At 50.5% G+C, this 15,866-nt stretch overlaps 1 protein-coding gene across 2 annotated transcripts in view; it reads right to left on the bottom strand.

The window, feature by feature from the left end:
• Positions 1 to 266: 266 nt before the first annotated feature.
• The window catches only part of LOC114506937 (serpin B8), a 207,608-nt gene continuing 192,008 nt past the window's right edge, over positions 267 to 15,866 (bottom strand). The window contains exons 1-7 of one of the 2 annotated variants that reach the window (XM_028524509.2): positions 14,747 to 14,957; positions 10,063 to 10,240; positions 8,460 to 8,597; positions 6,888 to 7,005; positions 4,967 to 5,109; positions 2,361 to 2,513; positions 267 to 795 (exon numbers count right to left, since the gene is read on the bottom strand). In XM_028524509.2, the coding sequence (XP_028380310.1) occupies positions 391 to 795; positions 2,361 to 2,513; positions 4,967 to 5,109; positions 6,888 to 7,005; positions 8,460 to 8,597; positions 10,063 to 10,230 (1,125 nt within the window). In that variant the 5' untranslated portion in view covers positions 10,231 to 10,240; positions 14,747 to 14,957 and the 3' untranslated portion in view covers positions 267 to 390. Of the gene's footprint in view, positions 796 to 2,360; positions 2,514 to 4,966; positions 5,110 to 6,887; positions 7,006 to 8,459; positions 8,598 to 10,062; positions 10,241 to 14,746; positions 14,958 to 15,866 lie in introns of those variants that run through there. The other variant, XM_036010166.1, reaches the window with a different exon arrangement.

Consider the following 15,866-nt stretch of genomic DNA (forward strand, 5'->3'; position numbering starts at 1 on the left):
GGTCACAGCAGGTTGGAAGTGCACAGAGAGGGCTGATTGGAGGAACAGGAATCCTTGCCATGTTCCAAAAGGTGCCCACAAACAATGGGTGCAGACTTGGAGGAGAGCCATCCTACGACAGGTAGGTGTGGGCAGAGCCTGTGAGAGGAAGGAGCTCCCCAAACATTCCAGAACAAGCATAGCCTTCTCCTCCCCAAACTCCACACATCTAGAGCCTCAGTTATTCTCAGTGGCTCTGGAATGTTCGGTCAAGACACTCACAGACGTCCAAGGTGTACACACTTTATTTTGGCGTTCAGCCCACTGCACCAACGTAGTCACGTGGAATCTGAATTAAGGTGAGGTTGACCGGAAAAAAAAAAAGGAGTGCCTGCAAGCAACGGCCCCTCTTCATGGTGAAGAGAACCTGCCGCAGAACAAGATGCTGTTGGTTTTGTGGTGCCTGATGAAGAAAAGGAACGGGTGGTCCGCACAAAACTTGGGCTCCGTTCTGATGCACCGGGAATTCCTGACCACGGCGGTGGCCGCGGCCGCCTCCGTGCCTTCTTCGTTGACCTCTCCAAAGCACTTGTGTGCGACCTTGGACACCGGCACGTTCTTCTTCGTTGACATTCCAGAAAAGTCTGCCTTGGCTTCCTCAAAAGCATCAGTCATTCCTAAACTTCGCAGAACAGGCTCCAAGTCATAGCTCTGCTCCAGCTTAAATCGGGGAAGGAAAACTTGAATTTTCTGTGAAGTCATCTTCTCTGGATCCATCCAGGCTGTGAGCTTCTCAGGTGTAAGTGCTTTTTCCACCTGAAATAATAACAAGGAGTCAAATCCTAAAACCGAGACGTCAGCAACCTGGTGCGCTCCCCTTTCCCCTCCCCCCATGACATGCAACTGGATGGTGAGTTCTGGTCCAAGACGATCTACGGAGATTGTCTCTCTTGTAAACAGACCAAGATCATCCCTCAAATTCTCATCTTTTTCCTGTTTTATAGAAACAAAAGTAAAATAGCTAGAAAACACCTGAGACAAAGAGGGGTTTTTTTTAACTATGTGTACCAAATTCATTTCAAATGTTCTTTAGTTTGGAAAACTGCCATAATCAATTGATTATATTCATGCAATGCACATTCCTGTGAGGAGGAGAGATTGTTGAAAAGCAGAGACAGAGCAAGACCCAAACTCTGGTCTGTGAAAGAGGAAACCAGGCCTTGTCTGAGTGCCCGGGGAGGTGTGGATATTGGGGAAGGGAGAGCAGAAACGAGCCACCCAATGGGCCTGCAGCCCCTGACACCCTGGTTGCCCTCTGTCTGCACTGGGGAGGGCTTGCAAACCTCTGAGACCCACCACTCCTTCTATTTATCCACAAGGAAGAAATAAAAGGAGAAGGAGCTTGCATCTTCTTCTCCTTCCCTTTACCACCTGGAGCCCAGGTGAGTGCCCCTGCCCACTGACAGCTGTTTGGATGTCCGCTCTGTTCCTACACTCCTCTGATGTTCTTCTTAGGTAGCCATGACAGATCTCACCCTTGACTTATGGCCATAGTTTCCGGATTCCACAGAGAAACCGGGAAAATCAGGACCCTCACATCCTGTGCACTGGCGTGCCGGAGCTGGCTAGCCTCCCTGGTGAAAGTCAATTGTCAAACCCTTGGTAACCTAAACTTAGCCCTGAGGGAGTGCTGACAGCAGGAAGGCAGCACACGTGACATAGGAGGGCTTCTTCCACCCCCAGAGAGCAAGACAACCAGCACACTGTCGGTCCTGCACCTCCCACCTTCCAAATGTACCATCCTCCTGAGCTCTGTCCCTCTTCTGTCTCAGGAAGGGGGCTCTCTCCTCCTGTCTAAGGTAAATCCCTCTCCTGTATGTTAGACTCTTGCTACTCAAAGTGTGGTCCATGACAAACAGCACCTGCATCACCTGGAGTCCTGTTAGAAATACAAAACTCTCAGGCCATAGCCCCCAGAATCAAAACCTGTTTTGTAGCAAGATCCCCAGGAGACCCGTATGCATATGAATGCTGGAGAAAGGCTGCCCAGATCAATCCTTATCCTTTTCCAGTACTTTCATTCATTAGTTATCAGGCCCTCAACTAGCCCCTCTCTTCAGAATGAAGAATAACGCTCATAGTCTTGGAACTCTGTCTTCTTAGCATCATCAACATTTGTCCTTACCTGCAATTCCATTCCTAGATATATACTCCATAGAAATGCACACACTTCCCCACCAAAGTGTGCAATGGTGTCCCTCCACACTCTTTATGCATAACAACCCTACACCGGAAACTCCTCAAACGCTCTCTGGTGAATGGACTCAGAGAGGCGCTAAGGCTGGATGCACAGACACTCAGATGGATTGCCAGGGGCTCACCGCCACGAGATCAGTGTCTTCATCGGGCAGCAGAATGACCATGCTCAGCTCCTCCCCCGCGTAGGGCAGCTCCAGGACCTGGCTGCGCACCTCCTCCACGTAGCCCACTTTAAACTCATCCTTCTTGAACATCATCTGCACTGTCTTCTTCTCCTAATGAAAACAGGAAATTAAAATCAGAATACTGCAAAAGGAGCACTGTTCCCCAAAAGTACGTCTATTGCACAGAACCCCCAGGTACATATAAGAGGATCATTACTTCTGTGCATTCATGCCGATGGATACAAAATCCTCATGATTACATTTTAGTATTGAGTATAACACGCTCGTGCCCCTGCAGATCAATTATAACCAGGTGAGAGAGAATAAATGGGTGAATATAGACAGACATAAAACTCTCTCATTATTTTTGGAAGAAGTTGTGTTTTTTCCCTTTTTGATAAAATGCATAAAGAAGCACTCCCAGAGCCCTTATAATTAAAAATTATTTTTCTGAGTTGAGAGGAGAATTAACTAGTATTCAGGCCTGTGGGCTGGAGGATCGGGTTGGAGAAGATGTACAGGCCAGAGGGAGTTTGACTTTTATTCTGAAAAGTTGCTCAATTATATAATTGGTTTTACAGCTTTGCTTTTCTTGGAGAAGGAAACTTAACGAGATATGGAGCCTCTACCATTTTTAAAGCTTGCATCCAATATACTGCAGACTTTGAAGTCTTTGTGCAATATGCTATTATCAAGTTGATAGAGGCCAAATTCCAAGCTAATAGCCACTGACCCCAGCCATTACTATATGCAACAGGGAATGGAGAAAAGTACTTCTAATGTAAGGTTTCTGCGTCTGGACATCTAATGTGCAGCATGATGGCTACGGTTAGTACTACTGCACTGAATACTGGAAAGTGTTTGAGAGTAGATTTCAGGGACTCTCATCATACACACAATAAGACAGCTATGTGGGGGGATACATTAGTTAGCTCTTTACTCATTCCGCCATGTATAGCAAATCCTCGTCTTGCATACCTTGAATATATATAATTTTTATTTTTAAAAGTAAAAAGCCCTGGCTGGCGTAGCTCAGTGGATAGAGCGCGGGCTGCGAACCAAAGTGTCGCAGGTTCAATTCCCAGCCAGGGTACATGCCTGGGTGGCAGGCCATAACCCCCAGCAACCGCACATTGATGTCTGTCTGTCTGTCTGCCTGTCTCTCTCTCCCCCCTCCCTTCCCTCTCTAAAAATAAATAAATACAATCTAAAAAAAAAAAAGTAAAAAAAACCCTGGCTGGCGTAGCTCAGTGGATTGAGCGTGGGCTGCAAACCAAAGTGTCGCAGGTTCAATTCCCAGTCAGGGTACATGCCTGGGTTGCAGGCCACGACCCCCAGCAACCGCACATTGATGTTTCTCTCTCTCTCTCTTTCTCCTTTCCTTCCCTCTCTAAAAATAAATAAATAAAATCTTTTTAAAAAAGTCAAAAAAGTTCAAAATAAATAGTCAACCTTTACATCTCTTTCCTTGCACTCATACTTGTCTAGTCAGGAACCTAAGGCAATCAACAGGAAGCGCTGTCACTGACATTTTAGAAGGAATCTAAGTAAATGCAGTCGGTGGTGGTGCTGCCGGTGGAAATGCGGGACTTGCAGTGTCACGAGAAAGTACTCTGGGAGGAGACAAGGGAGGATGTGATTGGTGGTAAGATTTATTTGGGTGGGAAATCTGCCTTTGGGTTCCGAGCCTAGCTGGGGAAAACTGGAAAAGTAATCGAATTGGAGAGAGGGCGTGGAACCCCAATATGTCCAGGAAAGGGATTGCTTGGGAGGAGGTCCCCACTCAGGCCGGAGAAGAATCAGAAATTTGGATTAGATGGTTTACATGGCACCTTTTTCTTTACCAAAAACCAAGAAAATATACGGAGGATTCACAGGAGTGTCATGGCAATTGCCGCTAGAGCCTGCTGGTTCTCTACATCCCCCAGGGCGTATTTGTTTTTTTTTTTAAGATTTTATTTATTTATTTTTAGAGAGGGAAGGGAGGGAAGGGAGGTAGAGAGAAACATCAATGTGCAGTTGCTGGGGGTCGTGGCCTGCAACCCAGGCATGTGCCCTGACTGGGAATCGAACCTGCGACACTTTGGTTCATAGTCTGAGCTCAATCCACTGAGCTACGCCAGCCAGGGCTCCCCAGGGCGGATTAATTCCCTTTGCCCCAATGAAGTCTTGCCACCACATTTCAACTTTCCCACACATGTGTGCCGTTTGAAATTCTTTCCTCTCAACACTGCAGAAGAGCTCGTTTTCACCGGCAACAACAGTACAGCCATAATTCCAAGGCTTAGAAGACATTTTCTTTCAACCACGATAATATGACCAGAGACAGAAGGTCAATTGGATCAAGGGTGAAAAACAGGAAACTATCAACAGAAAAATTATTTTCATTTTTCTCCTCCCTTCCCCAATAACAGATATATGGGGGGTGGGGTATGAAATACATTCAGACATGGATTAACAATCAAGGTAGTATGAAATAAATGATTGATTTGCCCCATTCACAGCCTCCCCCCAGCACGGTGACTTTAAGAAAGTAGCAGTGTACCTGAAATCTCCGTCCCTACCTGGTTGACTTTGAAGGGCATCCCCCTCGTGTACCTGCGGTCAAACTGCTTCTTCCACTTGCCCTTGAAGTAGATCGCGTTCACAAGGACCAGCTTGGTCAGCGGGCTGACGGTGCCAATAGCCAGAATCTCCGAAATCTTACCTGGAAAGAACACGAGAGAAGTTTGTGGCTATTCAGTGGCGGGGGGAGATAATCATTCTTTTACAAAAAGATCTCCTCGACCTGGGACACTGCAGCTACACTGACAGCCAGGCTGGGATCCTGGCTCTCTGGCCGCCCGATGGGTCCGGGCAACGACATTTCAGGCTGTGCGTCCACACAGGGTCTAGTGTGTCCTGCAGCAACCATCCTGAAGCAGGCAGGCCAACTATCATTGTGTCCTCCGTTTACAGATGTAGAAATTCAGGTTCAGGGCCTTTGCTTGATTTTTTTTTGCCAGGGGCCCCTAGGTGGCAAGGGACTAAGCTGAGGAAATAATCCAAGAGTCTTCATTTTAACTGGAAGCCTCTCCACCTGGGCAGCATAATTTTTCAACCATACCGTTATTGACATATTAGGCCAGATCATTCTTTGTTGCGGGGACTGGCTTGTGCATTGTAAGATGGTTACCCAGCAGCACTTTCCCCAGTTGTGACAACCAAACATGTCGTCTGCCATTGCCAAGTGTCTCCTGGAGGTCGCTGCTGGTTGTTGGAAACTGTTGCTCTATGCCAACTTTCAAATCGCATCTAGGTAAGGAAAGCCTGCCGAAGAATGGGAAGTACAGACCCACTATGAGAGGAGGCAGGCTTCCAGAACGGGGTGAATGGGGCAAAGGAATTAGAGGGATGCAATGAAGGGGCCCCACTTGAGTTGTGCAATGAAAGTGGGGACAAGGTGGTCCCCAGAATACACCCAGCTCGAGTATTCTGGGAAAACATGTGGACGGCCAGCCTGATGGAAGGAAAAGTGTGAGCAGCCAAGGAGGGGAAGTGTCAGGTGTGGGGAGGAGAGGTGTGGCGAGGATGCTGGCTAACCCACTGACTTGGGACAGCTCCACCTGCTGGAGAGCGAAAGACCGCCACACAGGTCACACAGGAGACCCTGCAAGGCTCTTTCTTCCCTTTGGGGGCTCATTACGTTACCGGCTTTCAGGGTCATCCGGATTGATTGCTGCTGCCTGAGGCGCAGCGGGTGCACCTTAAAGATTGAGTGTGTGCTGGGTGGGCACGGGGAGAAAAAGTGACTGCCCCCCACATTCTGGAAGTCTCTAAATTACAGGTTACACTCGAAATTAAACTCTCTTTAGAGTGCTCAAAAGCATGGCCTTTTCCCCTGAACTCCAGGAGGGAACGGGCAGAGCTCTTTCTGCTGAGACGGAACACGGACTGGGCAGGGCACAGGGCGGGCTCCGCATGAGCCGCAGCTCCTGACTCCGGGGCAAACTCAGACAGCATTATGATCCAAGAGCAAATGCAGCCACAGCCTCGTGACAAAGAAAGAGAGGGCTGAGGATGAAACCAGAGCTGTTCCATTCCCTCAGGGAGGTAAGGCGAGAGGTGGCTCTCTCCACCTGCCACCCAGGCCGAATGTCATTCTGCCCCCAGGGCAGGGCAAGGGTCCTCCCAGACAGAAGATCCGCAAGGCTCCCAGGAGGAAGCATTTTTCTGGGATTTTCTAGGACAGTCCACTGGGGAGGGCATCTGAGACCCTTATGATCAGTTTTTATTGTCCCTTGATCATTATGTATTCCAAGTCACCATTTCGGGATCTGGTGAGCCCCAGAAAGACGACAGAATCCAATGGCTGATCTGTGTGAGCAAGCACACCAACCAGGTGACAGGGTGGCAGCGTCAGCCCCATGGAGGCCACACCCCCAGCCACCTCCCCACCCCCTTTCCCTCACAACTCGCCAAGTCTACTGAAATGAAACCGCTCACCTTCCGTCTTCTGTGTCACCCAGTCGTTGATGCATCTCCTGCATTCCTCGGTGTCGTCAGCAAAGGCCAGCTCCTGCAGCTCTGCCTGATAGAACTTCTGGCAGGACTCCTTAAAGGCCTGCAACGGGAGACGCTGCCTTTGGCCCCCGCTGCAAAGCTGCCCGTGCCGAGGGGACATCTGCCCTTTGGGACCGTGTTTCTAGCCCAACTGCTTGCACAGACCATACTGCCCTCTAGGACTCACTCACACAATTAACAATAATGCACAGACCCCCAGCGCCGGGCCTGGGCCTGAGCTCCATGCTGGACACTGGGGGGAAGGCCTGACCTGAGACTTGGGGTGGCTCCCAGGCAGAGAAGAGAGATGATGTAAGCACGCAGTGAGTTAAGGGGTGTTTTGAGAACGTGGACAGGGATGGGCATGTGCCGAAGGGCTCATGATGAACGTCCACCAAACACTTAGACTCCCTCTGGACTTCATGTTTGGTCTTCTTGTTGCATTTCCTCATTTCTGCAGCCCCGGTGTCTGATTGGGAGGCTCCGTGGTAGAACCGGATTATCAAGAAATCCTCCAGGTCCTCCAGGAGTGCAATGTGGCTGGCCTAGATGTGTGTGTGTGTGTGTGTGTGTGTGCGCATGAAAGAGAGAGAGAGAATAAGGGACTGGGGAAAAACACAGTGTTAGCGGATAAGCTATGAAATGTAGGGTGGGGTTAAATCAGGAAGGGTCTGTACCCCACACATTCAATCCCAAAGACAACTCACCTCACAACAACTTGGTTTCAGATAAAATGTGCCTGGCAACTGGTACCTATCCTCCCATCCCCTGCCCTCAAGTATGTTAGCTTCTACAGAAGAATGAAGATGCAGAGAGAAGAGTGGGGCAAGTAGGAAAAGTAGAAGGTGGCTCCCTGTGTCCCCAACGTTCCCCAGTTGCACTCTTCAAAGGTCAGGCTGATGTTCAAAACAAACATCGATTAACCAGGAGACTCCTGGAATCACTCATGCTTCTCCTGGAAGGCCTAGCCAGCTGAAAGGTCCAGAATTATCTCCAAGGACTTTTACACCCAGAACAGGCAACTCCATGGAGCAGCACCCACCAGCAGGCTGGACAGGAGGTCTTTGAGTCTTACAGAAGCAGCCTGGGAACCGCCAGCCAAGAAGGTGGGAGGCTCGCCCGATCATCCCATTCATCTCAGGGTGGCATCACTCTGTATGTTAGGGAGGATCATTTTGTGGTCCTCGCTTACTGAATCGCAGCAGCTTCTTTCACGGGACTGGGGGACTCTGGGGTTACATGCTGCCATCAATACGAACTACTCAGGTCAAGGGCAGGAAGCAGGTTTGGGCGCCGGAGGATGGACAGGTTGAGATTGAGGCTCAGGAGGAATGCGCCAGAAACAGTTTACAAAGGACATGATGCAGAAGCCATCATAAAAGTGAAAATTATCATTATTCAGGTAATATTCTAAGTACATTTTTAAGGCAGTCAAGTTATATTTTATCTCTGTTCCCCTATAGTTTCTATTATGTTTTCAGTTTATCTTCAATCGATGCGTGAGTTACTACTTACCGGAAGGAACTCGCACGTCTTGTCTCCGAAGAGCCTGTTGGCGGTTCGGAGCAAGTACTGGGCGTCAGATCTGTTCACTTCCGTGAGAAGCGACTGGAAGCCTTGGTGGACGTCCTCCACTTTGTTCAGACAAAGCACCTGGGCACAGAAAACACGGACTGTAACACTGTCATTTTACTCCTCCAACAAATCTCTGAGCTGAACATCACAGAGGATCCTATCTCAAAAGGAATTGGCTTTAACCGGCTAGCACAGAGTTCCTCATCGTTGGGACTAGTGACATTTGGGGCCAATTGCATTGTGGTGGACGCTGTCCATTGTGTTGCACTTCTGGCCTCCGCCCACTAGATGTCAGCAGTGCCTCTCAGTGATGGCAGCCAAAACCGCCACTGCCAAACGCCCCCAAGAGGCAAAAGCCACTGGTGTAAACCACTGCCCTTCCAGAGATGGACACCGGCCAAGAAGACAGGATGTGAAAACTCAGGAGGGAGACAGAACAGAACAAATTGGTGGCGGGAACAGACCTAACCTGACCCAGGAATTACAACAATGAGCAGACATAAACATGAAAATGTCTCATCAGCAATTTTGCAGAAGTGCTCAAGCCCAGACTGTGTGTTAAACGTCAACCCAGAGTGGAAATTCGGGTTGTGCCTGTATCACCCACCTACCCAGTCCAAAGCCTCAGCCCATCCGTGAGCTGCAAGGAGCTGCCACGGGGGATTCAACTGTAGACAGTGGGTGTGCTTCTGGACACGCGTGGCAATGTGGCGAGCCTATGCAATTTTCTGGGGTGCTTTCACAAAACAGTCAAAGACTCTGAGACACTAAGAAGTGAAGGACCCCTTCCCTAAAGGGTCATCCACTACTTCGTGTGGAACTGAGGGCACACGTAACCCGGGTCAAATCAATCAGATTATATTTTCCCTCTAGGGGACTCCCGAAGATACAAGCCCACATTTTTGTGGCATCCTTCATGCACCTATGTACAATTATACACTAGAAATAACCAGTTTGTCAACAGGGTCATTTACATAGCTATATTTCAGTTTGAAATGTGTTAGCAAAAAGTGCAAATATAACAAAGTTTAAATCCTCAGCCCTTTTATGGGACAGGATTATAATTTATCTTATTTATTTATTTTAATTTTTTTAAATATTTTATTTACTTATTTTTAGAGAGGGAAGGGAGGGAGATAGAGAGAGAGAGGAACATCAAGGTGTGGTTGCTGGGGGCCGTGGCCTGCAACCTAGGCATGTGCCCCAACTGGGAATCAAACCTGTGATGCTTTGGTTCACAGCCCGCACTCAATCCACTGAGCTATGCCAGCCAGGGCAATTTATCTTATTTATTAAAGATACAAGTTTGCTATAACATATCCAGAGAAAATAATGACTTGATTTCTCCTATAAACACCAAAGGGAGATTCCCTGTCTCATACAACTTACCTGTCCTACCTATGTCTGCCCTTTGTCCATCCCCATGCCCCACCCCCACCTCCCAGCCACACAGGTCTTCATCAGCGGGGGTGAAGATAGGAAAAGACCAGCTCGGGGGAAGCAGAGAAAGGAAGCTGCCCTCCCTTTGTGACAGCGCACGTACCTGGGACATCTGGGTGGCGGTGTCTCCTTTGGCCCCCATGAAGAGCATGGCCAGGGTAGAGGAGATGCTCAGGGGAGACAAGAACACATTCCGTGAGTGGTCCTCTTCACCCAGCATTTTTAATAAGGTGATGGCGAAGGTGCCATTCGCTTCCCCGAGGTCACCCATCAGAGAAGGTCTGTGTCAAAGACACAACACAGAAGCACATCAGCCAGACCTTCTGTCTCGTCACCTAGGCCCCCGGATGCTGGGTGTGGTCAGCAGAACAACCACACCCCCAAAGACATCCACATCTAATTCCCCAACCTGTGACTACGTTCCCTCATGGGGCACTAGGGACTTTGCCTCCGGGATTGAATTGGGGATCATGAGATGGGGAGGTGTTGTTGGACGATCCGGGTAGGCTCATGTAATCACAGGGTCTTTATAAGAGGAAGGCAGGAAGGTCAAAGCCACAGGAGGAAATGTGATGTTGGAAGCAAAGGCCGAATGATGCGGGCCCACGAACCCAGGGATGCAAGCAAAAGGCAAGGAAAGTGCCCCGGAGCCTCCAGGAAGAGAAAAAAAAAGTAACTCTGGGGAACTGTTTTGGACTTCTGACCTCCAGAACTGCCCAGTAACAAATCTGTGTTGTTTTCAGGCACCCAATTTGTCCTAAGGTGTTGCGGCATCAACAGGTAACTAGTACACTGGTTTGTTCACAATGTAGCCAATCCAGGGCTCGTGACTGTTCCCACCACAGCCACGCGACCTCTGCAGGGGCTCGGACACCCTCCCAGCCCTGCTGGCTCTCCCCTGAGTGTAAGGACAGCCAACACGTCTCGGTGCCAGGCACAGTGCTCTGCAATTTGCATGTCTCGTCTCATTCGCTCCGCACAGCAAGAGGGGAGGTCAGCACAGCACGGGGGCCACCGCACGGCAGAGTCCAGGAGACTGAGTGAGGTTTACTGGCCTGTCCCAGGCCCCACGGGCCGTCATCGAGGAAGGCAGGACTGGAACCCACGGCTGAGTCCAGAGCTGAAAGTTGACACCGTTACACAAAATCCCCTCATTGGTGCTACTTTCCGCTCAGTTTGCTGTCCCTAGCACAATTTATTAACCAAGGTCTAGTTCTATGAACTATACATAGTCCTCTGCAGATAAAAATGCCATTTCTGTCAGCTGGATGGATTTCTACAGATTGGGAGAGCTGGTCTGGGATGGTCTGATGTAACACAGGGGTGACTGGGAAGACACAAAAGTCACTAGAATCAGGGGACTACAAGAGTGTGCACCATTGTCCACGGAGTTGCCGAAACTGGGCTGGGGAGCGAGCCCACAAGCAGGGCTGTCAAATACGACCCAAATCCCAGTCGTCACGTGGATCCTCTGAATCAGAGGCACCGATCTGGGATCCAGCCTGACCAAGCCGACCTTGACCTGCCCCCAGCTTGACTACATGTCAGCAACCCTCTTCCTGCCTCTCCCCACATCTGCCTTTCCTTAGAGCAGGGGTGTCACACTCATGTTCACCGGGGGCCACATCAGCCTCGAGGTTGCCTTCCAAGGGCCGAATGTAGTTTTAAGACTGTATACATGTAACTACTCCTTAACAGTTAAGCGAGAGATCAGCGCTGTCGCCGGGTAGAAACAAGGTGCCGGGCCGGATAAAACAAGGTGGAGGGCCGGAGTGGGCCTGCGGGCCTTGAGTTTGCCACCTGTGCCTTAGAGTGTTTGCTTCAGACCACTTGTCACTGTGAACTCTTCCTCTGCTCCTCGCAGATGGAAATGTTTTGAAAAGCCGCTCTCCTCTTTTACAACCCAGAAGAGTCTTTCTCAAGTCCCTAGGAGTTCTCCCTTTAAACACGTAATTTTCAAGGAAGATAGCGCCCTACCTCCCAGGCCCGGGGGTGGGGGATGGTAGAAGCTTAAAAAGTTATTATGGCTTATTAATCATTATAATTTTAGCAAGTTGTTTTCAAATAAATTTGAATCTGACCCTAACTGGGCATAAGAGCTGGAACTCTGAGTGAGGCAGACATAAGCTTAGGCCGGCGAGTGTGAGCAGGTGCATGCACCTGCCTGTCTGTCTGTGTATACGTGTGTCTGTCTCTGTGTGTGTCTGTGTGAGTATTTGTGTCCTGCGTATTATTGTCCTGCCCGAACAGGCAGAGGAATGAACTTAATGCAGTATCACATCAAGTTCAACGTCACATATTAACTGCTCCGAATTAGGAATGCCCATATCTGCTTCCTTCCATTTTCCTCCTCCTTCATCTCATTTCCTCGCCTCCCTTCCTTGTCAGCACCCAGGTACTGGGCCGCCGTCGTGTGTGAGCAGTGCCAGCCCACAGCAGTGACACACTGGCACACACACACACACACACACACACACGAGGGCCCTAGGGGAGGAGGCCAGCTCACACCCTGGAGATGCCAGCGCTGGAACGGGGTAGTGGAGTGACCCCCTTTCTTGAGGTTCCTCTCGGTGCCCCAGTCACATTTGTCCATTAAAGCTGTGAGGGGATTGGAACTGGAAACAAAATGGACCTTGCGCCATGAATCTAAAAAGGAATTCATTTCACTATGAAACAAAATAACACCTTTGGGTGCCAGTGCCACCGTTTAACTGCGTCATAAAAACACAGCAACGTGGAAAAGTCAGATTTGCAGCCAATAAAAGGAGTTGGCATGGAACTAGTTTTCCTGCGGCAGGTGAACAGACAAGGTCAGGACAGTTACTACTGTCCTCGGGTCTCATAGTAAAAGTGGCCGAGTCGGCGACAAAAGCAAGCTTTCTGCATCTAAGTGTGTGGCATCTTCCTCTTTCTGGAAGCCGCCTGCCGACTTCCTGCTCCCCTCCCCTCCCCATACACGCATCCCGAAGCGAACTTGCTCAACGAGCGTGTATGTGGAACTTCCCTCATATAGGTTTGGGGAAGGAAATGAACGATAAATGTCATACTTCCGGACTGGGAGCTCCCTCCCGAGGGGAGGCACACAGACCTAAATGCACGGTTGCAAGCCAGCCGTGCACTCTGCAACGGGAAGATTTGCAAAGAGCTAAGGAAAACCACAGAGAAGTGGAAGGAATTCACTTTGGGACCTGGGCGGCCGTTTCTGTGCTGTGGTGATGGAAGGAGGAAGATGTTAAGGCTATGGCTGCGGGATCGGCAGGTGCAAAGGACGTGGGGGGGAGGGGGTGCTTGTGTGGGGCCAGGGAGGGGTCTGCCCGGTGTCCGCTGAGAGACAGGGTGTGGTGAGACAGAATGGGCCCCTAGTGCCGGGTTTAGACGTCTGAACTTGAGCTGTGAGCTGGAAAGCCGTGCATGGCTTTTAAACAAGTGGTTTGCAGGAATTCGTGGGTGTGTTAGAGATACACAGCAAAATGACCGTGTCAGCTCTCCCACAAATGGCATCTTCAGCTGTCCGTCAGGAATCGCCTGATCAGCACTAGTTAAGTCGCCTGCCTGATAGACCCTTGTCGTCCCCAAAGGAACGTAACTTTGCAATAACTTCCTCGTCCTGCCTGCTCCCTTCTGCCTACAAAAGCCTTTCGGTCCACTACAGCATCCCGGAGCTCCTTTCTCTTTGCCAGATTCGATGCTGCTGGATTCACACTGGCTTCTTGCTCCAATAAACCCTTGAATTTTTAAATATGCCTCAGTTTACCTTCTAACAGACTGCTAGCTCCGGGTGCAGAGGAGGGCCAGGAACTGCAGGAAGTTTATGTGAGGAGCCAGCCGGGAATGGGGAAGGTGTGCATTCCACGCGAGACGTGGAACACACCACACCAAGGGGCACGGAACAAAGACGGCCCACAGCATCCTGATTCCAGGCGAGTCTAGGCAGCCGGCATGGCCTTACTCAGAAGGCACGGGGCAGGCAGAAGCCAAGAAAGGCATTCCCATTTCTGGGAGAGCTGCAACTGAAATTCGGCCCAATACCTGCAGGCAGGGTGAGGAAGAAGGGACTGCCACCCAGTCATCGGGGACGTCCTGGGAGAGCCGGGAGGGTGTGTGTGGCCCGCCCAGGGGGCTGGGAAGCCTGGAGGTAGCGAACTCCGGAAGCAGATTGGGCCTGAAACAGCCTCAACATTGAGACAGAGTAGGGGCTGGAGCTCCAGCGCACAGGCAGGGGACAGACTTTTGCGGGGGAGGTGGCATCACTCAGCACCCTCGGAACTCGCCCCCGGCTCCCCGGAAATTCCAGGCCAGGCTTCGATCAGCGCGCGGGTGTCCCGGCGGCACCTGCGGCTCCTCCCACTCACCTCCCCAAGGCTCCCGCCCTGCCTTCTGGGTCAGCAGCAGCCCAACCCAAGCCACCGGCCACTCCCTCACTGCTGGCCAGTGGCAGTGGCGTCAGCAGGCTCCGGTGTCTCTCCCACCCCGGGACCACGCTCTGATCCAGGGAGGGTCGCTGCACTTGTGCGCTCCGGTCCAGCGCCCCCAGCCCAGGCGGACGCCCACCCTAGCGCCCGGGACCGCGCTGCAGGGCGAAGCGCGCGGCCGGGGCCACTGCGACCCCAGCGCAGCAGCAGTCCGGCGGGATGGCAGCCCTCCACCTTTCCCCGAGTCCTCTCTTCCTCTTCCTCCTCTGGCGTCTGCCATCTGCCTCCCTCCCTCCCTCCCTCCCACGATCCCGCGCTCCGCCCAGCTCCCGGCAAGCAGGGTCCTAGGACCCAAGCGCCTCTCAGCCCCTGTACCTGGGAGATTCCTGCCGGCGCTGCTGCTCCTGCCTCGATTGGCCGTCGGGGCTGAGTCCAGTTTGGTGGAAGCTTCACGTCCGCTTTGATTTCGGGCAAGGCTTCCGGCGATGACTCACCGCAGCCCGGGGCTGCACACGCCTGTGCCGTCTCAACCGACCCGCACCCCCAGGCTGGCGCCCGGGAGGAGCCTGAGCCTCCCCCGCTCCCTGCTGCCCGGGGTGCGTGGGTTCGTCCTCCCGGGCTAGTAGGCGCAGAATTCCTGTTTCGTCTGTTTAGTCCTGTTTAGTTTGGAAATCGGGACTTGGCTTCTCAAGTTAACCAAAAGCAAAAACCAGAGGCTAAAACTGGCTCCTAAAGCCATTCGTTTCCAATCCGTCCGCACCCATCAAAACAATTTTGGAGCACGCATCCCCGCCACTTACGTGAATTTATGTGTGCTCATAAGTTCAATACCAACACACGGTGAACACTCCAAAACACATAAAGAGACATTACAAAGAATAAGAAAGAAAAACTTTATTAGAAATATGTATTTGGGTGCTTACAAAAATTACTTTAAAATTCAGTGAGACCAGTGTAATTGAATATGCGTTTGATTTCATCTTTAGTTAAAGGCTTTGAAATGGCGTTCATCTGACGGCCTGGCTTTAAGTTCAGTTTGTTTCTGAACTTGTACTGCTGGCTCAGGAAGAAAGACTATTTGAGAAATGGGCGGATTGAAATGCAGTACAGCTGTCTTTGGCTGTGCTTCCTAAACCTTGACGCTTGTTTTTTTCAACCCACATACTAATTTATGCAACAATTCCTAGTTAAAGTCTCACTACTAGAAAACTATTCATCGTCTTGAAAATCAGTTCTTTCTGCAAGCCAATTTTTTAAGGGCTGTACTTTTAACATTTTAAAGGATTGAGGCCCACCAAATGTTTTCTGTTTGGAAGATTTTTCTGAAGTTTGGAAATTGTGTGCAAATATATGAGAATTTGAATATCTTTTTGAGTAATAAAGTCACCTGATGATAGGAAAAGACACAAACAGAGGTTCTCAAAGTGATCATCCTGTACGGTGGTGAACGGGGTGGGGGTGGGGGTTGGCTGTTTCAAAAACAGAGCTGACTCCT

Source organism: Phyllostomus discolor, chromosome 9, assembly GCF_004126475.2.
Source record: "Phyllostomus discolor isolate MPI-MPIP mPhyDis1 chromosome 9, mPhyDis1.pri.v3, whole genome shotgun sequence".
Classification (NCBI taxonomy): Eukaryota; Metazoa; Chordata; class Mammalia; order Chiroptera; family Phyllostomidae; genus Phyllostomus; species Phyllostomus discolor.